This window comes from Haliaeetus albicilla, chromosome 30, assembly GCF_947461875.1.
Source record: "Haliaeetus albicilla chromosome 30, bHalAlb1.1, whole genome shotgun sequence".
Classification (NCBI taxonomy): domain Eukaryota; kingdom Metazoa; phylum Chordata; class Aves; order Accipitriformes; family Accipitridae; genus Haliaeetus; species Haliaeetus albicilla.
The window spans coordinates 2,093,147-2,114,769 of NC_091512.1; the positions used below are offsets into that span (position 1 = coordinate 2,093,147).

Here is a 21,623-nt window from a genome sequence, read left to right on the forward strand (position 1 = left end):
TCTTATGAGGCAAGCAACACGGATATAAAGCAGATAGAGTGACTGCATTTAGTGTGCCTGTGTGGCAAGGACTTGGGGACAAGCTGTTTGACAGTGCATCCTGAGGGTCTAAGGAGGCAGCCAGCCTCCTGACGACATGGCGCCAGCTCTCTGAAACCATCCAAGACATTAAAGAACAAAGGGATAGGATGAAGGAGCGAGACATCCCTATCGTGGGGGGAGGGCAGTCCTCTCCCACAGAGGACGTGCGGTCTGTTGCCCAGTCCTCTGACAAGCGTGCGGGGCAGCCAAAGCCACAGGGCTGACAAAAGAACCCTTTCGTTGATGACTCTGATGATGAGCAGCCCTCAGGATATCCTCGGACTATTGAAGATAGAACATAAAAGCGGCCCCAGGACTTGCTTCCTGGTAGTGACATATGCCCCGCTGAAACGGCAGGGGCGCCGGTTAACCCTCCCGCCCCCCTCTTGCCACCTGATTCAGAGGATCAAGAAGGGATGAATAGCCACCCCCCTAGGCATGGGGAGGGGAACAGGGGACCTCATGCCTGTACTCCCCTCTGCCAGCCGAAACATCAGAGGATTGGGATGATCCCATGGACAATAATATGGGGGATCCTGAACCTGGGGGGTCTGCGGGAACACCAAAGGAGGGACAATTACAGGGAGGCTAGCGTTGCCGAGGATAGCCCTGGGTCCTTCTGCCGACTCGAATTACTGTCAGTCCCCACAACCCACTGAAATTCTGGCAGCAGGTGACAGCTCGAGCTCTGTAAGAAGGAAATTGGGACCTATCCGAGCAAATTAACGTTCCTGTAACAGCAGGCAACTCCGGTGAAATGAATTTAAGGGGGACTGGGGCTATGGCTTTCCCAGTGGTACGGGGTGATCCAGGACAAGGAATTATGGATGAACATAGACCATATTCGTGGAAAGTTATATGGGATTACAAAAGGCAACTGCCCAATATGGTCCCAACTCCCCCGCAGTTATGCAATTAATACTCCTATTAACTATGGAAGAAATGACACCTTATGATATTGCTCAAATTGCTCAAATTATTTTCCAACCTGTGCAATGTGCCGTTTTTCGTAGTATCTAGACTCAGAGAGCAGAGGCGCAAGCAGTACACAATTTGCAGCTTTCACAAACCGATCCACGTTATGGTAATGGAGCTGATGTTCTGACTGGGACTGGTCAATTTAATAATCCTCAACATCAGGCTCAATGGCATCTGCTTGTATTGGAGCAAGTAAAGACTATTGGTGTAGAAGCTTTGCTCCGAACGGCAGAGCTGGCAGAGCCTAAGGCAAGATATACCATGATTAAACAGGGGGCTAAAGAGCAATTTCTGTCGTTTGTAGAGAAATTGATGGGGGCTATAGAGCAGCAGGTATTTGATGCACATATACGAGAACTACTGGTAAAACAGTTAACCCGTGACAATGCTAACACAGATTGTCAAAAGGTGATTGAGATGCTCCCTGGGGATCCAATCCTAGAAGCTATGATTACGGCTTGTGGGAAGGTGGGCTCTGTTGAACACAAAATGCCTGCATTGGCTACAGCTGTCTGCAATGCGTTATGTCTAATCAGAAATGTTACTGCTGCGGGCAGACTGGACATGTCAAGGCTAACTGTCCCACTAAAAAAGAGAAAAGGAGGACCCAGGCAGGTGGCCATGGGAGCAGCTACATGTCTTAAGTGCGGAAAGCTGGGACACTTTGCAAAGCAATGTAAATCTAAACTTCATGCTAACGGTCAACTCCTCCAGTCGGGAAATGGCAGAAAGAGCACGAAGGGGCGTGTGCAGACACAAATGCCCTATCACTCCAGCAATCCCTTTCTGGTACAAGAGCCAGCGCAGACACTAAAAGCCTTTCTGACAAGTTACGGGGACAAATCCAAGGAGCAGCCAGGATGGAGGTATGCACTGCCCACACAGTAACTTTATCTACCCAAGGAGTGCATAAAGTGCCCCTGGAAGCCTGGGGACCAATTGGTAAAGGATTAAGTGCCTTACTAATAGGACGATCCAGTAGTACTTTGCAAGGGTTAATGGTGCATGTGGGAGTTATTGATGCTGATTATCACAGGCAAATATGTGCAATGGTATCTACTGCAACCCCTCCAGTCACTATGAAAGGAGGCACATGAATTGCTCAACTCCTACCATTTATGAGCTATGTGCCTGCGACAGAACAGGGAATTTGTGGTACTCAAGGTTTTGGGTCCACTGGAAAGCCGCGGGTATGTTGGTCGCAATGCATTACGGAAAGCAAGCCAGAAATGACCTGTACCCTCACTATGGCAAATGCATCCCCACCACAGATAAAATTGGTAGGTTTGCTGGACTCTGGGGCTGATATGACCATCATAGCACAGTGTAACTGCCCCCCCACGCCCCGTGGCCATTGGTTGTAAATGCGGAAGGAGTGTTGGGTGTAGGTGGAGTTTCAAATAGTTTTGTTGCAGCAAAACCTGTGCTAATAAGCAACCCAGAGGGACAGAAAGCCACTGTGAGGCCATATGTCACCACTTGGCCACTTAACTTATGGGGTCGAGATGTGTTGGATCAATGGGGGGGTGCGTCTTACCACGGATTTTTCATAGGGGCCACTGTGCTGCAGGGCATGGAGCGCCTGACACTGGCACTGACCTGGTTAACAGATAAACCAGTGTGGGTGGATCAGTGGCCCCTCAATCAAGAAAAACTCCTCGCCTTGAAATCTTTAGTTACAGAACAATTGGCCGCAGGACATATTGAGGCCTCTCATAGCCCATGGAACACACCACTGTTTGTGATCAAAAAGAAATGTGGAAAATGGAGGCTATTGCATGATTTACAAAAGATTAACAAGGTAATAGCAACCATGGGGGCATTGCAGTCAGGGTTACCTTCTCCAACTATGATTCCAAAGCAATGAGAAATTATTGTAATGGACTTAAAAGATTGTTTTTTCACCACCTCTTTAGCCGCACCTGATATGGAGAAGTTTGCTTTCACTGTACCCTCAGTGAACAACAGTGAGCCGGTGAAAACGTATCGTTGGAAAGTTTTGCCTCAGGGAATGAAAAATTCTCCCACCGTTTGTCAGTGGACTGCGGCAAAGGCCTTAAGTCCATCTCAACAGATGTTAAGCAAAATGGAAGTCACAGCACGTGATTCACTACAGCGATTAGGCCTAGTTATTGCACCTGAAAAGGTACAGCGTCAACAGCTGTGGCTGTATTTGGGTATGAAAGTATCAAATCAGACGGTCGCACCACAACCCATTCAGTTACAATTGGAGATAAAAACTTTGAATGATGTACAAAAATTGGCCGGAGCGATCAGTTGGGTTCAACCCTATTTAGGGTTGCCATCGTCGAAAGTACAGCCACTTTTGGATTTATTGAAGGGTGATACAGATATTGCTGCACAATGGGCATTAACCCCTGAGGCAAAACAAGTAATTACAGAAGCAGAGCAAGCAATTGTGCATAGACATGTGTGGAGAATTGATCTGACAGTTTCAATTCAGGTTTTTGTGTTAATAGACAAATCGGTAACTTTTGCCATAATCGCACAATGGAATTCTGATTGGCTGGATCCATTGCGTGTGTTAGAATGGGACTTCTTACCATTCAGAACAAACAAAATCGCCCCAGGTCTTTTTGAGCTTTTAGCCCAAATTATCATAAAGACCCGAGTTTGATGTATGGAATTGATAGCCAGGGACTCGGAATGTATCACTGTGCCTGTTAAAACCGATTATTTTGAATGGTGTCTCGCTAATAGCTCCGCATTGCAAGCAGCCTTGGTAAATTATACTGGGCAAATTGGGTATCATCTTCCCTCTCATCTGTTAATTAAATTGGGAAGTCAAATACACTTTGCACAGAAGCAACTAAGTCAATCAGAGCCGGTGATTGGTCCCACGGTGTTCACTGACAGTTCAGGAAAAACAGGAAAAGCAGCCATCGTGTGGCATGATGGCCAGCAATGACAACAGAAGATAGAACAGCAAGAAGGCTCCCCCAAGTTGTAGAACTTCGAGCAAAGGTGATGGTGTTTCAACATTTTCCAGATCCTGTAAACGTTGTCACGGATTCAGCTTATGTGGCGGGTTTGGTTCAAAGATTGGATAAGGCTGTGCTTGGTCAGGTGGGAAATGAAAAGTTATTTGGCGTGTTGAAGCTGTTACGGATGGAGATTCAGGGACACCACTCCCCATATTATGTCGTGCCTATTAAAAGCCACACAAGCTTGCCTGGTTTTATTGTGGAAGGGGATGCTCGTGCAGATGCTCTCGTATCGGGGGTGGCAATAGGTCCAGTACCAAATGTGAGACAACAGGCGATCGAAGCTCATTGTTTTTTTCATCAAGGACATCGGGCCTTAAAGCAGCAGTTTCGATTGTCGAACTCTGAGGCTCGTGCCCTGACTGTCAGGGCCACCATGTACCTCATTATTATGGAACCAACCCTAGGGGCCTTCGAGCCTTGCAAATCTGGCAGACTGACGTGACACGTATTCCTGAGTTTGGGCGGTTGAAATATGTGCATGTGTCTATTGATACTTTTTCTTCTGTTGTTATTGCCACCGCTCATACAGGTGAAGCTGCCAGGGATGTTATTCGACACTGGCAATGAGCATTTTCTGTGGCTGGTGTACCTCAGCAGATTAAGACTGACAACGGTCCAGCCTATCTTTCCACCAAGGTGACTACCTCTTTGCAGCTTTGGGGAATTACCCGTGTCACCGATATCCCTCATTCTCCCACAGGACAAGGCATTGTAGAGCGCGCCCATGGAACTCTAAAGCGTATGCTTCAAAAACAAAAAGGGGGAATGATGGGTGAGGGCCCGGAGGCTCAACTTAACAAGGCGACTGTCGTGGTTTAACCCCAGCCAGCAACTAAGCACCACGCAGCCGCTCACTCACTCCCCCCCCATCCAGTGGGATGGGGGAGAAAATCAGGAAAAGAAGTAAAACTCCTGGGTTGAGATAAGAACGATTTAATAGAACAGAAAAGAAGAGACTAATAATGATAATGATAACACTAATAAAATGACAACAGTAGTAATAAAAGGATTGAAATGTACAAATGATGCACAGGGCAATCGCTCACCACCCGCCGACCGACACCCAGCCAGTCCGCAAGCGGCGAATCCCTGCCCCCCCACTTCCCAGTTCCTAAACTAGATGGGACGTCCCATGGTATGGAATACACTGTTGGCCAGTTTGGGTCAGGTGCCCTGGCTGGGCATGAGAAGCTGAAAAATCCTTGACTGTAGTCTAAACACTACTGAGCAACAACTGAAAACATCAGTGTTATCAACATTCTTCACATACTGAACTCAAAACATAGCACTGTACCAGCTACTAGGAAGACAGCTAACTACATCCCAGCTGAAACCAGGACAGCGACGTATGTATTAAATTTTTTGTAGGTCACTGATGATGTTCAACAACCACCAATGCTGTGTCATTTTGGGTCATTGACAAGTATATCTGGTGTGACCCCCAGAATTAAGGTTCAGATACGGGACCTGCAGACGGGTCTGCACCTTGTGACTTATTAACCTGGGGTCAAGGTTATGCTTGTGTCTCCACAGATACTGGACCGCAATGGGTGCCGGCACGACTGGTAAAACCCTACTTAGAAGTGTCATCGCCTGCTGCAGTCTCCTCAGAGTAGTGGTTGCAATATGGGTATCATCGCAGCCCAAGATGAACGTATGGGTAATGCTTGCAAATGCTACAGGCCAAGAGGGATGCTGGCTAAGCACGCAAAGCAATGCTACATCACAAGCTCTTTCTGGATTATTGCTAGATATAGATACTATATGCCATGCTACGCTATAAAACAGAGCAGCTATTGATTTTCTATTGTTGGCCCATGGCCACAGCTGTGAAAACCTTAATGGTATGTGTTGTATGAACCTATCAGATCATTCAGTGTCAGTGTCCCAGAGTATCCAACAGCTGCGAAAGGAGGTGCAGAAGGTGACAGAAAATGTTGTGGTTTTGGTGTTGGATGGCTTGTTCTCTCAATGGGGGATTAGAGGGTGGTTAAAGGGAGTATTGAGAACAGGATTATTATTGGCAATTATTATCATTGCATTGAGCATCCTCCCATGTGTGCTGTCCTTGCTGCAAAGGGCCCTGCAGCGGACAATTCCCATGGCATATTTGGTGCAAAAACAAAAAGGGGGAATTGTGGAGGACCTCGGCTGGACCTCGGGGCCTGGGGAAGATATTGGCCCTGGCAAGATTACAGTGTTCCCGTGAGAGAACAAGAAAGAACGAGAAGCATGCCTGGGAAACTAAGTTTAAGGAATATGTTGACCGTTTGCAGTTGTGATAAGGAACCTGAAAAAGTCACCCAATGAGGGGTGAGAAAAACAACTTCTGACAACTTTTTGACCAATAAGGGACAGACATATGTACAAGGTAACAAGTATAATGGGTATAAATTTGCTGGCTTGTAGTAATAAAAAAAATCCTTCTTTGCTTGTACTGTAAGAATGCGTACTTGTCTGACATGTGGAAACAGACTTCACAATCAGTGAGACTGTAAAGTAGGTATGTTCATTCAGCGCTGGGCAGCATGGGGGGTAGTCCCACTAAAGTCATACGTGCCTGACTCGGCAGCTCGCTTTCAATTTATACAATCAAGTGTTACATATATAGAGAATTTCACAATACACCTATACATAGGCATGACCTATCCCCGCTTCAAATTAAAATTAGTTCCAAGAAGCCATTTCCCTAAGTTCCTCCCAACTGCGCCTGCACAGTGCCTCCTTGTGGTGGTCGTCGTGGGTCGTGAAGATGAAGGCTGTATGTCTTCTTCGCGGTGAACTCTTAACCTTCTGTCCCTGCGCAGACTCAGTCACTCCTGGGCATTTATCCAAGTCACAAGGCCGGTCTTGGCTGGTTCTTGGGGTCGACTTCTGCTTCTTATCAGGGACTATCTCCTGTCCTAGCCAGCCTCAACAATGCAAACGTTAAACATCACCTCTCATCCCCCTGGGCCATGTGTACTTCTACTGAAATTCCTTTAACTTCATTGCAAGCTAGATAATTATTAAACAGTTCCTATCTACATCCATATATCTACTATATCTACTAAGGTTCCTTTGGCTCCCCGTCTCATGTCGTTTGTCCGTCTCGACCACAGCAGGTAGCCATTGCTGGCATTTGTGTCCCAGCTTGTGCCCTTGCAGCAAGCATGAACTGATGCAGAGCGATGTTCGTGTGGGGCCCCAGAGGGATCCCCCTGTGCTCTGTATGTCCCTGCTGATTCCCAGAGAGGAGCAACATAGGTGTTTCATCAATCATTGCAGTGGGGGCCAAGAAACTCTGCTCAGGACAGCATGTGACTAAATAACACTGGTGCCCAGGCACTACAGTGGCTGATCCTCAGCACAGCTTTGTCAGCTGTCCTGGGCACATCAGAGGTCTCGCGGTAACAGACCTCTGGAGGGAGGATGCTGCCATGGAGGCCTCAGCTCCAGGGAGTTTCTCTCCCTGGGCCTGGGGCAATGGTGGCCTCAGATCTGGCAACTGAGGACCAGGTGGAGGAGGTGTATGAGGATGGGAGCAGTCTGTGCACCATCGAGAATGACAAGCAGGAGAGAGAGGGTCTTTGCAGAGACCCCACAGAGGAAAGATCCCAATCTGTGTGGAGCAGGGAAGGAGGGACAGCTGGAGAGCACCCCAGCGGAGCACTGAATGGAGAGTCCTGCCCAGGGGGAGGCTGGGGACTGTTGGTGTTGGAGGAAGGCTCCTTCTTTGCCGCAGATCTGCAGCTACAAGGCAGGGACAGTGCTCTGACAAGAGGTGAAGAAGCAAGCAGGCTGGGGAAGGCTGGAAGGCGGCAGATGGGCTCTGCAAAAATCAAAGGGAGCAACTTATTGCTGAAGCCTGGGATTGAACCAGGGACCTTTAGATCTTCAGTCTAACGCTCTCCCAGCTGAGCTACTTCAGCCCTGCCCCAGCAGCCCTTGTCCCTGTGCCACCCGTGCCAGGCCACAGGCTGACACACAGGAGGAGAGCTCCTCAGGGAGGTTCCCAGGGAAAAGCCGTGCCCAGCCCTGGGCAGAGGGGACCTGGCCCCTCCCTGTCTCCAAGGCCAGGTGGGCTCCAGGTTTGGTGGAGGCCAGCTTACACTGGTGTGTGCCAAGATGTGCGTGGGCCTTGTACAAACGTGACAGTGGCGAAGATATGTGGGCAGACCAGGCATGTGCAGTTGCAAAGGCTGAGGGTGGAAGAAGTGTGGGGCTGGTGGAGATAAGGAAGACCTTATCTCCTTGCCCATGGAAGGCCTCTCCCCACCCTTTTCTCCCTTGCTCAACTTCCCTCCTTAGCTCACAACTCTTCTACTTCCTCCCCCCTGAGCAGTGCAGGGGATGGGGAATGGAGGGTTGTGGTCAGTCCATACCAGTTCCTCTTTGCTGCTCCTTCCTTCGAACACTTTTCCCATGCAGTCCCTCCTATGAGCTACAGTCCTTTGACATAAACCTGCTCCAGCATGGCTCTCCTCAAGCCACCATTCTTTCAGGAATTATCCAACATCTCCAGTGTTGGGTTGTCCACAGGCTGCAGGGGTTACCTTCTCCACTGTGGTCTTCTCCATGGGCTGCAGGAGACCATCTGCTCTGGCACATGGAGCACTTCCTCTCCATCCTTCTTCACTGACCTTGGTTTCAGGTCTGAAGCAGGCAGGGCTGTTTCTCAGACATTTTTTCCTCGCTCCTCTCCCACTCTAGCAGTTGTGTCCTTTCCTAAATATACCTTCACAGAGGTTCCCCCAGCTTTGCTGATGGGCTCAGGTTTTGGCCAGTGGTGGGTGCATTTTGGAGCTAGCTGGAACCAGATGTGTCTGGCATGGAGGCAGCCCCTGGTGTCTCCTCACAGAGGCCTTCACTGCACCACCCCACCCCCCCCCCCCCCAAGATGAGGACATGGACAACAATAGACAGTGTAAATCTTTGACTTGCTAAATGACATCCCCTGCTCTTCCCTCACCAAGAAATACAGTCTACTCGCTGGGGATGAAGAAAGAGAACAGAGAGGGCCTTGATGCTGTGCAAACACGGTTCAGCAATAGCTACAACATTGGTGTGTTGTCAACACTGTTTGGTCACAAATCCCAGACATAGCACCATAGAGGCCCCCAGGAAGAAAATTAACTGCACCCCAGCCAAAACCAGTACAATGTGTTCGGAAATATTTCTAAGATTAGCTACTGCATTACATTCCCAGGGAGAGAGGTAAGGCTGATTGGCCTGCAGTTCCCCAGGTCCTTCTTCTTGCCCTTCTTGGAAATAGGAGGGACATGTGATTTCTTCCAGTCTTCAGAGGACTGTATTGTGTGCACACCTGAACTGGGGCAAGAGGATTCCCACCACCTGTGGGTTTGTGGCAGGAACGGGAGGGAGCTGAGCCCCTGGGATGGATGCACTCAACTCCTTGACCAAACTAGTGGTAGTTTGGTTCAGGATCCAAAGGAGGTAAAGGCCTAGATATAACGGGGCCAAGAACCTCTCTAGTTCCAAGCTGTTCTCTAGAAACCCACACAGGGAGAGAGTGACATGGTGAACATTGATGCATATGGGCTTGGGAACTGGACCAGCAATCATGTGATTAACACATGTGTAGCGGGTGGTTCCTCCAAGACTCGTTTGTCAAGGAACAAAGAAAGTTGTGGGTGCAAGGAGTCTCATGCATACCTTTTCCACTGCATGTAATTTGGCCATGAGCCAACCACTTTAGTCCATAAATATGACAGCCTAAGTGAGCCTTCTCTGAGCTCTCCCTGCTAAGCAGCTGGCTGCATGGCAGTGATCTCCGCTTGAGCTGGGACATCTCGTAAGGTTCTCGAGGCTGAGAGACTACTTACCTTCTGCAGATCTTTGGGAAGTGGCCAATATCACGTATAAGCTTGTATTATAGCGCTCTAAACAGATTTTGTATTGGTACCTTTGATTCTGTGTTGGTAATTTTGAATCATTTTTATATCCTTTGTGCAGTAAATGATAGAATGAACCTTGCCATCAAACTTTGTTCAGTTTCAAGAAAACCACTTTTGCTGATACCTCTGGCAGTGGTTCTTTAAGCAGCCTAAATCGCCTGTCTGCGACAAATTGGTGTGGTTGGCAGAATTCTAAATCAGGATCTGTGACAGCAGACCTTAGTGCAGCCATACAATATATAAAGGAGGCTTTTAAGAAGGTGGAGAGAGACTTTTTACCAAGGTCTGTAGTGACAGGACAAGGGGTGATGTTTTCAAAATTGAAGAGGGTAGATTGGATATAAGAAGAAAATTTTCATGGTGAGGGTGGTGAGACATTGGGACAGGTTGCCCAGAGAAGTTGTGGATGCCCCATCATTGTCAGTGTCAAGTTGGACAGGGCTTTGAGCAACCTGATCTAGTGAAAGATGTCCCTGCCCACAGCAAGGGATTTGAACTAGATGGTCTTTAAAGTTTCCTTTCCAACCAAAACCGTGCTATGATTCTGTGATCCTATGAGTCTGTGATTCTATTATTATCAGCTTGCCTCTTCTTAGTAGTAGGCAGGTGAGTAGAGGTTCAGAGAGAGGAGAATAGTCCAGGGCTGAGAACACAGGCACAGGGGAGGGCACCTTGATGTGATCTGCTTCCCAGCCCTGCATCACCATGGGTGTAGATGGCATGGCCTTGCATCAATGCCGTGGTGCTGTCATTCAGGTAGTGGCACATAGTCACTGGACCCCTTTGGGAGGCCCTGGGGTGTCTGCCCCCCACCAGCTCTAAGAGGGCATGGCTTTCCTGGAGGTTGGGTGCTGTGTTTGCCTACTGAGTGGACTTGTGTTTGCACCCAGGCACCTGGCATGGCACTAGAGGCTTTTCAGATATTTTACAAGGCACGTTCAGGTGCCCTAAAGGTCTGATGTCATTGTGGGTGGCCAAGATCTCTCCATTCCCCCTCTGGCCCTCAGCTGATGCTCAGGGAGGAGGTGGCTATTCTCAGAGATTTTCCATCAGGGCTTGCAAACACTTGCACATGTCTTGGACCACCTCTGGCACCTCAGTCATCACAAAGCATCTGTATGTGAGCACCTGAGTCCCCACTGACTAAAGGTAAGGGGCTCAGAGCAGGGCTCACATGCTGGCAACTCCTTTGTGCACACCTGAACTGAAGCAGGAGGATTGCCAGCTCCTCTGGGTCTGTGGAGTCAAAGCAGGGAGCTGAATCCTGCTTCAACCCAAGGGCTTCCTGGTCAGGATGAGAAGCCTGCATTGCCTCAGCTGAGTCCCTGGCCTGCACAAGGGAAGCCAAGGCCCTCCCTGGCCCTGTTTGTGTGTCCCTTTTCTTGTGGTGAGGAATATCAATGTCCAGAGGGGAACGTTGACACCTGTCACAGAGAACAGTGCTCTGGCAGGGCAAACCATGCTGCTGGAATCAGTCTCTACTGTTGGTGATTACTTCAGGTGATTTTGCTGCATGTTCCCCAGGGGTGACCCCAGTACCCTTCAGGAGCTGTCAGCCCCAGAGCTCCAGAGACATCTTCAGGGAGCCCAGAGCAGACAGAGGAAATAGTGCCTTGGGCTGGTCCTCTGCTGCTGGGCTGGGCTCCTGGGACAGAGGGAGCTCATGGCAACTGGGCAGCACTGCAGAGAGACAGCTCTGCCCAGGAGCAGCTCCTCTGCAAAGCGCAGCAGGGCTGAGGACACTGCCTGCAGGCACTGAGGGGAGAGAAGTGAGGAAGAGGGAGGTTAAAGGCAGTCAGCAGTTGGAGGACAGAGGAGGGCTTGTTGCAGGACACATCTTCACATGGTAGGTCTCTGACTGCAGGGCAATGCACAAGAGTATCCTGAAGGCATCTCCAAAAGCTGGCACAATCCACAGCTTGTGAGCTCTGTAAGTAAAACTCACAGCTTCTCTACAGCAGACAAGAAGGATGTGCTCCAGAGCAGGAATTCCCTGCTGCACCATCAGAAGGACAAGGCATGACAGCTACCTTTTTCTGGGGATGGCTGCAGGGGTGTGAAGGCATTTGTGCAGGGCACCCCCCTGAGCTGTGCTTTACAGCAGGGTCCCTCTGCCCGAGGGGGCTGTGTACCGGGGCACAGTGATCAGTAGGTCTGCTAGGAGCCTGTTAAAGTGCCTTGAGCCACTGCTCTGCCTATGGGCAGCACCCCGTTTTCTGGACCCATCAGGGTTGTTCTGATCTGCCCTTTTGCACCTGCAACAGGAACATGCACCCAGCCAGTGCTCTGTAAACAGGCAGGTTTCTGTAGGTCCAAGATGGGTGTGCAAAGGTTGGGGTGGGGTCTGTGATTGCTGACAGGGAAAAGAAATGGGATAGGAAAACACTTCCCAGGAGGAAAACCTCCACCCAGCAAGAATATGATCAGGGAATGAGAGGAAACAAAACCCAGAAACATTGTGGGAGAGAGAATACAGAAAACTCCGTATGATCTCCTCCAGTGCAGACCCCTTCCTCTGAGCAAGCCCCTTTGTCTTCTCTCCCTCCCAGCAAAGCCTCCGCTCTCAGAGCTGGGGGGTCCAAGGCATGAACCATCTTCTCAGCAGCCAGAGCTCCAGCAGAGCCGTGGGTGCAGCTCTCCAGCCACGTGCGCATTTCCCACTGCAGAGCTCAAGGCTGAGAGCATCTGCCTGGCAGTGTTGGTGTCTGGGAGGAGGTCTGAACAGCTGAGTAAGGGTAATGCTTCCTGAGTGCCCAGCTGCCTCTCTGCTTGCCTCTCTCAGCCAGAGCCTCACTGTATTTTCCCATGTTTCTCCAGCTGTCTGTGTTGGTTTGTTGTTATTTCATTCTTGCTGTCAGGCTCTCTGGGAATGGAAGTTTCAGCTGCAGAGTCACACACTGACCTTGTGGGTCCTCCTGTGCAGGTGTGTCCATGGAAATGAGGTGTCCCAGCTTTCACCCGTGGGGCTGTGGGCAATGCAGTCTGTGGGGCTGAGGAATGAACTGATTTTCCCTGGATTAGATGTAATCATTAGGACATTGGCTATCTCTCTGGGGTGCCTTTCCAAGCTGTGAGCTGTCCTTAAGCATGGAAATCTTTCACATAAGCATCTTTCTGTTATCTGAAAGCCCACAAAGAGAAGTGCGGAGATGCTATGACTGAGGAAATGCTGTTGGGTTGATGAAATGAGCCGTGTGTGTCCTTGGCTAGAAACAGGGTGCTGAGACCTTGAGAAAGGGTGAGGCATTTAGTGGTCTGCAGTGGGTCCCTCTCCTTTCAGTAGTGTCTGCTGGCTTTTCAGGGTAACATGGGCACCCTCCATCTCAGACAGGTGTAATCTCAGGGCAGCTGGAAGCAAGACAGAGGGATAGACCAGCTTCCCTTCTTCTGCGCTAAGCCGCAGACAATCCTCTTGCTTTGTAGCACTCACTCTGTTCTCCCTGAGTGCCACAGAAATGCTGAGGGTCTCTGATGTCCAAGAACACTTCCCAGGTGACATGGAGTAACTGTAAAAAACCCTGCCTTTGCCGTCCCTGTTCCTTAGTACTGGGAGGTCAGATGCTGACAAGACCACCTGAGTTAGGAGCAGTTTCATCTCACAAAGTTGAACAGCAGGACTGTCTCCTGCCCCCACGGTTCCTGTGAACCCACTGTTGCAGAGCAGGACTGTCTCCTTGGCATCCTGTGGCCAGAGGCCCTTCTCCTCACTGCACACTCAGCCAGCACCAACCAGGGCTCCAGCCAGGGAGATGAGGAAGGTCTCCTGGAAAAAGAAAATGGGGTGTGTGTAGCAGAAGGAATATCTATGGGAAATGGCTTGGATTCTTCTCAGAGAAGTCTCCCCTACCTTGCTGCGTTTTCCTCCTTGGACAGGTCCCTATGCCCAAATGAAGCAGATGTCCAATGGCACCTCCATCACTGAGTTCCTCCTCCTGGCATTTGCAGACACACAGGAGCTGCAGCTCTTGCACTTCTGGCTCTTCCTGGGTATCTTCCTGGCTGCCCTCCTGGCCAACAGCCTCATCATCACCGTGATAGCCTGCGACCACTGCCTCCACACCCCCATGTACTTCTTCCTCCTCAATCTCTCTGTTCTTGACCTGGGCTCCATCTTTACCACTGTCCCAAAAGCCATGGCCAACTCCCTCTGGGACACCAGGGCCATCTCCTACCCAGGATGTGCTGCCCAGCTCTTTATGTTTCTCTTTTTGATGTCAGCAGAGTATTTTCTTCTCACTGTCATGGCCTACGACCGCTACGTTGCCATCTGCAAACCCCTGCACTACGGGACCCTCCTGGGCAGCAGAGCTTGTGTCCACATGGCAGCAGCTGCCTGGGGCAGTGGGTTTCTCCATGCTGTGCTGCACACTGCCAATACATTTGCAGTACCCCTCTGCCAAGGCAATGCTGTGGACCAGTTCTTCTGCGAAATCCCCCAGATCCTCAAGCTTGCCTGCTCAGACGCCTACCTCGGGGAAGCTGGGCTTCTTATTCTAAGTTCTTTTTTAGATTTTGGATGTTTTGTTTTCATTGTGCTGTCCTATGTTCAGATCTTCAGGGCCGTGCTGAGGATCCCGTCTGAGCAGGGACGGCACAAAGCCTTTTCCACGTGCCTCCCTCACCTGGCTGTCATCTCCCTGGTTATCAGCACTGGACTGTTTTCCTACCTGAAGCCTCCATCCACCTCCTCCCCATCCTTCAATGTGGTGTTTGCTGTTGTGTACTCAGTAGTGCCTCCAGCAGTGAACCCCCTCATCTACAGCATGAGGAACCAGGAGCTCAAGGGTGCCCTGAGAAAACTGGTAACCAATGTTTTTCAGCAGCCATAGACTGCCTACATTCCTCTGCACGTGACTCCCAGTGTATGTCGTGACAGGCCAAGTCTGCCTTTCCTTCTTTACATTGTTTTTCCCTTTTTCCACTTTTGATGATGTTGTCTTCAAATAAATATAATTATTCATCCCTTTAAATATCCACCCACCTTGCATGACACTGAGACTTTGTAGAAATGGGAAACCGTTTTATTTAAGCAAAATACATGGACCTGTAGCAACTTCTTTGTCTAAGATCCATCCTCAGCATGGCAGGAATGAATGGGAAATAAAAACACCTTTCTGGCTGCACCGGCTTGGGGCAGGCTGCTTTGTCTCTGGGGGATTAGGAGCTCTTGAGGACCACAAGGGCTAGGGCTCTTGTGCTAGCCTGGGGAGACAGGATGGCACAAAGAGGCTGCAGACCTCTCAGGGCATCTTGGAGAGGAGAACAGGGGGAACAGTGTGCCACTGACCTCCTTTCCCTTCTGCCCACCCACCTCTGGCCTGACTCCTCCTGCCCTATAGAGGGGCTGGGGCTCTGGGGTGAGTGCCCAGAGCACCCTGTGGCAAGTAGTGCTGTGGAGCCAGACCAGACTGGTCTGGGATGGAGAGAGGGAAAGGGAGGTGGGAGGTCTTGGAGGGAGCTGGGCTGAGCTGGAAGGTTCCTGGGAGGGAAAAACACCTGTGTAAAGCTTGTACTGCGTAACCGTGCAGGGCGAGGCCTCGCATCAGGGGGTTTGTGGTGCAGAGACAGGGCTCCTGGATGGGGGCTGAGACATGCAGGTGCAGGAGAGAGGAGGCCTGTCTGTGCCCTTGGTGTCATGGATGGACTGGGAAGGTGGCCCATGGCCTTTGTCACCCCCCCAGCCTCCCTCACCAGCCATTTCTAGCACTGGCTGTTCACCCAGTTTATGCTAAGTCTGGCTGTGAGGCTATCTCTGTCCTCCAGCTGGGCTCAGTGCCTGCAATGGGGAAAATGGGCAGCTCTGCCCAGCTTCTTCTGAAGAGCGAGTGGGGCCCCGAGCAGCGGTGACTGGCCATGTGTGTGCCTGGGAGAGAGACTCAGGGCATGTCAGTCAGAAACAAGGTGATGGCTGATGGCTTTAGCAAATCCTTACAACCATGTCTGAGCCCAGAAATGGAAAGCAGTTGATCTGTGTGAGTGGAGGAAGAGGAGGAGGTTTGTCCTGGGAAGATGGCAGGAAGCAATGCCCCTCTTGTGCACGTCAAGGATAATGGAGATGTTTCCATCTTGTGTGCATGCCTCTACCTGGCAGATAGGGAATGCCTGCTGCTAGGGGTGGCTGTGCTCAGTCATGCCTCATGAGCTGACCTTGCTCTCTTCCTCTCCTTCACTCCCCAGACTTGGATGGACCACAAGAAACATCCATGAACCTGGAAAAGGCAGAACCCTCTTGCCATGCCATAACTGCAGGGGAGGCGGGAAGTCTGGATTTGTGAGACCCATGGCAGTGCAGGGAGAGAGCGGTGTGTGCATAGCAGCGAGTGTGGTAGAGGCAGGGAGAGGACCTGAAGTAGTGATTTTGAGGCAGCAGAAGGAGAAGGATGTGCATTTCAGTGCTGGGATACAGAGCTAAGTACAGGAGCAAAGCAAGTCAGGGACTGGGATGTTTTGGGTGCCAGAGGAGCATTAGCTGGGTATTGGAAGAAGTCAGACAGGTTGTGGGGAACTCCCAGGCATTGTCAAATCCTCAGGTAACCATAGCTTTGTGTTTGATGGGACAGCCAGTGAGGACCAATTAGCGCATAAAAGTCACTTATTTGCTGGCTTAGGAGGCAGACAAGGATGCTTAGCAGAGAATTACCAAGGTAGTTTATTCTCTCATTTTAGCTGTGCATACAGCGGTGCCCCAGCCTAATGCATGGAGGACCCCAATACAGAGGAAAGCAGGGTTTGCCTCTGTTCCAATACAGCTGTAGAGACCAATCCAATTATTCATGTTAAGGGATGACCCCATCATTTATTAGTGCTCGCGTAATCGGTGTGTACTTGTCCCACACGGGATCAGTACATGCTTGACCTGTGCAGGTGATGCAGAGGTATGGTCAGTGGTGTGTTAATCGTCATTGTTCTAAACTGATGGCCAGTGCAGGTGGGGGATGTTTATCCTGGATTCTGGTCCATTACAGTTCATGCCTGGTTCCTGGCTACATGCCTGGTTTTTTGAAAGGTAAATCTTCCATGCTTTTATTGTCATTATGGGGTGTTCTCAGTCATGAAGAGCTGGCTTAGGTTGGGTCTTCAGGTCACATTGACCCTGAGGTAAAAGCTCGTAGTGTTAGATAGTGTTCATTCTCCTAAGCAAGTTGTACTGCAGCTAGAGTCTTGCCTTTCACAGGCATCAGTAAAGCTTGGGAGATCCCAAGGTCAGGGTGAAGTAGGGAAACAGGGGGAGGCAGCTAAAATCTTCAGGGAAACTGGCACAGGTATAGGACAGTGTAGGACTGTCTGTGGTGCAAACAGGGCCTTTGTGCGCTGCCCCCCTCCTCCCCACCAACAGTACGGAAGTCCTTGTCATCTCCACGGTGGCTGCTGTCTCTTCCACTGAAGCCCTTGCGAGGACACCAGCTCCTTACAGCCCCAGGCCCTTGTTCCCTCCTCACCGACGGCCAAAAGAGCCTTGGAGGTGTCTTACCGCTGTCCTTCACTCGGCATCACACCCCCCCACATCAAACTGCTCCCAGGAAGAGCTGTAAGCATCCCATGAAGGAAAGGATCCCCCTTCCCAGGGGGATGGGGCTCAGGGCTTGGCCATCCTGCTTGCTGAAACACATTTAGGCCTTTCACAGCCACCTCCACAATTGATCTTCTGCCTGTAACCAGTGCCTCTGACTTCCTGTTTCACCAGCCCCCAGGGACCACCTCCTTGTCTGGTCATTCCCTCCACGGTCTCTTCAGTGATGTTCCTCAGTGGAGCCTGCTAACACCCTCAGAAACTTGGAAGTCTGATGCTGACTTTTACTTCTTGAGACGCTTGTTCAATCTTTCAGGATCTGCAGTTCAGGAACTTGGCACCAGAGGGCTCATTAACATGAAAACTCCCTAACGAGCCAAGGCTCTGTGCAGTATTCTCCTTTAGGTCTTCAATTCTTATGTGGTTAATTAGAGAGATTTCAGGAGTGTAGTCAAAGTGGAAAGATTTCAATACTAAACAATAAGAAAGAATTCTTTTTTTCCCCCCACTTTTCTTTATTTTTCTGCTCATGAACTATGTGATATCAGAAATCCTCAATTCATATTGATCCTCCTAATGGAGTTTGAATGTATACAAAAATCAAGACCCTTTACGTCTGAACAATCTCTGGTCATTCTTCATCCCTACCCCCAGCCCCACCTTTTCTCTCAACCACCTGGCACTTACAGCAGCCTTGTTCAAATCTGAGCTTTCTTCACTGAAGTCTGGAGCTGCATGTTTCAGCCCGTGGGCACCAACTGCCTCCTGCTTGGAGAACGAGCTGCACACAGGCATGCAGTGATGCAATACACTCAACGGCTGTATATCAAGTCCACGTTACCTCCTCTGAAGTCCACTTCCCACAGCGGAGAGCCTTAGATGAACAAAACCCACATTTTTGTGTTAGCAGAGATCCCAGGACCCCCCAAAACACTGCCTGCCCTGCACTCTATCTGTCCATATCTGCTCTTTGCACACAGCAAGTCACACATTGAAGTCACAAGCTCCCCTGATTCACGGAGGGGGAAAAAAAGACAAAGTGAATGAAATGCTCTCTTTTGAATAGCCAAACGGGCACTAAGTCCAATGTATCTGGGACACAGGAGTGTCTTCAAGCAGACTCTGCAATACCTAGACCCACGCATTTTTCATTCCCTGCAGGGTAAAGTACCTGTGGCTCCATTGTCAGCAAAGGCAGGAATGAGAGTGATCCCCTCTAATGTTGGACACCTTGGGTGCTGTTGCCCAGGCTTCCTTTTCTACCCATATTAGGTAGTCATCCATTATGATCCAAAAACCCCCATAGCACTACGTCTAGTTGAGGCTTGACTATCTCCATTGTGGACATCCTGGAGCCTTTCTGGGTGCATGTTCCCAGTGCCTGACAGACCTTATAGTGCAGATGCCTTTCTCTTAAGCCTAGTCAGAACTTCCCATGGCCCAACTTTTTCCCATGGCTGCTCATCTTTCCACTGTGCCCACCTGGGAAGAGTCTGACTCATTCTCCTCTGCACCATCCCATAAGCTAGCTGTAGACAATGACAGTACCTCCCCTAGGCCAGCCTTGAATTTCTGACATCCTTCTCTTTGGCCCAATGCTATCGACCGGTCTTCAGCAGACTCCCCATTTCCAGCAATTGGAGAGTGTTGGTCTTGTGGGCCTAAACCTGTCTCTATAACCGCTGTGCTGATCCCCACAAGCTCCCACTCCAGCTTCACGAGATAACTAGGGATGTGAAGTCAAGGGTCACCCACCCCATTCCAGGGGTCTTCATTCCAATGAGACAGACTCTGTCCTTGTTACGGATGCACAACTAACCAAATCCAACAGGTCTTAAAACTCAGTTTTATTCTTCAGCAAAAGTTAGTCAGAAGTCCGGTAACATTTTATAAAACCACAGGTTCGATGATGTAAAGAGAATTAATACTACACGGCTGACCTAAGAATCCCCAGGATTTAAAGTGATGGCTCCAAAACGCGCGTATCACTCACCTAAAAGCGGAGGGCTCTCTCCCTCAAGGAGTTACCTCGGGCGGTGCCCCGACCCGAGGGGGAGTCCCCAACTGCTGACCTGCTGCTCCGAGGAGGACTGCCAACATGAACTCCCGCTGGACCCCATTTATACCCCTGTTGAATCTGACCTGTGGTCATTTAATTCTATTGGCTAGGAGGGTCACCTCAGTGTACCTGGTGCATCTCATTTGGCCAGTTCAAATTTCAGCCTGCAGCCTCCAGGGTTTCCTTCCCCTTCTCCCTTCCTGCAGAAGTTCTGTTTCCTGCTGGCAGGATGGGAGGGGTGGGGGGAATGTACTGCCACAAATCCCAACAGATTTGGCTTACAGGAATGTCTTCGAGTAGATTCTGCACCAGCTAGACCCATGTGACTCAACTGGCAAAGCCACCGCAACAGGGGGAAACACCATCTCCCAGGCTGAGACAGGCAGTCAAGATGCAAACATCTGCAGTGCCTGCTTGTTACTGGCCTCCAGGAAGTGTATGACCCATTTTTCATGACCATCTGAGACTGACTATCAATCCCAGTTCAGGCCCATCTCTATATCCATCCATCCATATATCCGCCCATCCCTCCCTCCCTCCCTCAACACAATAATAAAGACACCCACTGATCTCCCCTCATCCAGAAATACAGCCCTTTCATCCTGGAAAGCCATGAGTTTGGTCTACCATGATCCACCCTGGATAAATCCATGCTGGCCATGCCCAGTTGCCTTCCTCTTCATCTACCCAGAAATATCATCCAGGAGGACATGCTCAGGGACACAGTGCTCTCCAATATGAGGTCAAACAGCCTTTTGTTCCCCTGGTCATCCTCTGGCCTGTGTTGGAAGAGAGCTGTCAACTTCTTTGGAAGCCATCAGGGACTTGTCCTGATCTCCAGGATCTGTCAAAAGTGATGCAGAGTGAGCCTCGCCACAAGAATGGCTTCCTCCCTCCCCAGCCTTGGATGATTCCCCTCTCCTCCCAGGGACTGCTCAAGGCTGACTTTCCTCAAGTAACCTCTGACTTGATCCCCACTCACTGCTGCTTGTTCTCCTCCAGGGTCCTGTCACCAGTCACAAAGGCCTGGCAGAAGTCACAGCCAAAGAAGTCATTCAGTTCCTCAGCCTTACCTCCTCCTACACTTTGGAAGTTCAGCAGCAGGCCCACATGATCCCTGTCTGTTCTTTTACTGTTAATGCACTAGCATCAGCTCATCTTGCTGCCTCCATCCTGCCCTGCATCTCTCAAGACAATGGGACTTTTGGCTTTGGCATCATCCCTACGTCCTGGGACAAGGTTTCGGCATTCTGTCTGCAGCTTTCCCTGCTTCCACCTCCTGCCTGCTGCCTTTTTGCCCTGGAGCTCAGTCAGTTCACACAAGCAGCCTTCTGAGAAGGTTGCTTCTCTGCAAGGGTATTTGGGGAGACCACTCTTGTGCTTGGAAGAGGCTCTACTGTAAGGCCTATCAGATTTCCCATGCTTCTTCACCCAACAGAGCTGCTTCCCATGGCACCGCTTGTCTCAGTCTCCTGAGTGTGTCCAAGTCTTCTCCTCTGGAGTCCCAGGTCTGTGGTCTCCTGCTGGCCTTACTCACTGCCCTTTGGTGTCTGATCCCCCACTAATTCATTGCCATGACAGCCAAGACTGACACTGAATATCATCACATCCCTAACCAGCTGTTCCTTGTTGGCCAGGATCAGGTCTAGGTGAGAATCACCCTTGGTGCCAACCTGGCAGCTGCCTGAAGAAGTTGTCCCAATAGCCAACTTCAGGCTGTTGGCACCCTGGTGCTTTGCCTTGCCAGGGAATGCCAGGGCACTTGAACTTGTTCACCACAGGAACCTGCTCATGAACCTGGACACTTCCTGGTGTTGCTGACAAAAGACCCTTTCTGTTTCCTCTTCCTGAGCAAGCAGTTTCTAACTTCCAACACAAGGTCACTCTTGCTGACTCCTGCTCTCATCCTAAATGACAAAAGCTAGTCCAACCTGTTGTCTGTCACATAGAGGACCCCCACAAATCCAAGCTTCCCCTTCATACAGGGAGCATAGACCTCATCCTCCCTGCTGCTCCCTGGGCAGAGCCTGTATCCCTCCATTGCAGCACCACAGCTCAGCAATGCCCTTGATCATCCCCATTGCAGGCTG

The 21,623-nt window shown here is 50.2% G+C and overlaps 2 protein-coding genes and 1 non-coding gene across 3 annotated transcripts in view; 2 read left to right on the top strand and 1 right to left on the bottom strand.

The window, feature by feature from the left end:
• The window catches only part of LOC138682991 (scavenger receptor cysteine-rich type 1 protein M130-like), a 59,284-nt gene extending 45,398 nt beyond the window's left edge, over nucleotides 1-13,886 (top strand). The window contains 2 exon segments of the mRNA XM_069774510.1: nucleotides 13,388-13,456; nucleotides 13,624-13,886. Coding sequence (XP_069630611.1) covers nucleotides 13,388-13,456; nucleotides 13,624-13,886 — 332 coding nt within the window.
• TRNAF-GAA (transfer RNA phenylalanine (anticodon GAA)) lies at nucleotides 7,906-7,978 on the bottom strand. Its single transcript has one exon. It is a non-coding gene; the product is annotated as a tRNA-Phe (tRNA).
• A 142-nt stretch (nucleotides 13,887-14,028) lies between the features above and the next one.
• LOC138682992 (olfactory receptor 14J1-like) lies at nucleotides 14,029-20,868 on the top strand. The gene is made up of 2 exons (XM_069774511.1): nucleotides 14,029-14,766; nucleotides 20,536-20,868. Exons 1-2 carry the CDS (start codon nucleotides 14,029-14,031, stop codon nucleotides 20,866-20,868), a joined length of 1,071 nt encoding a protein of 356 aa, XP_069630612.1.
• The last annotated feature ends 755 nt before the right edge of the window (nucleotides 20,869-21,623 follow it).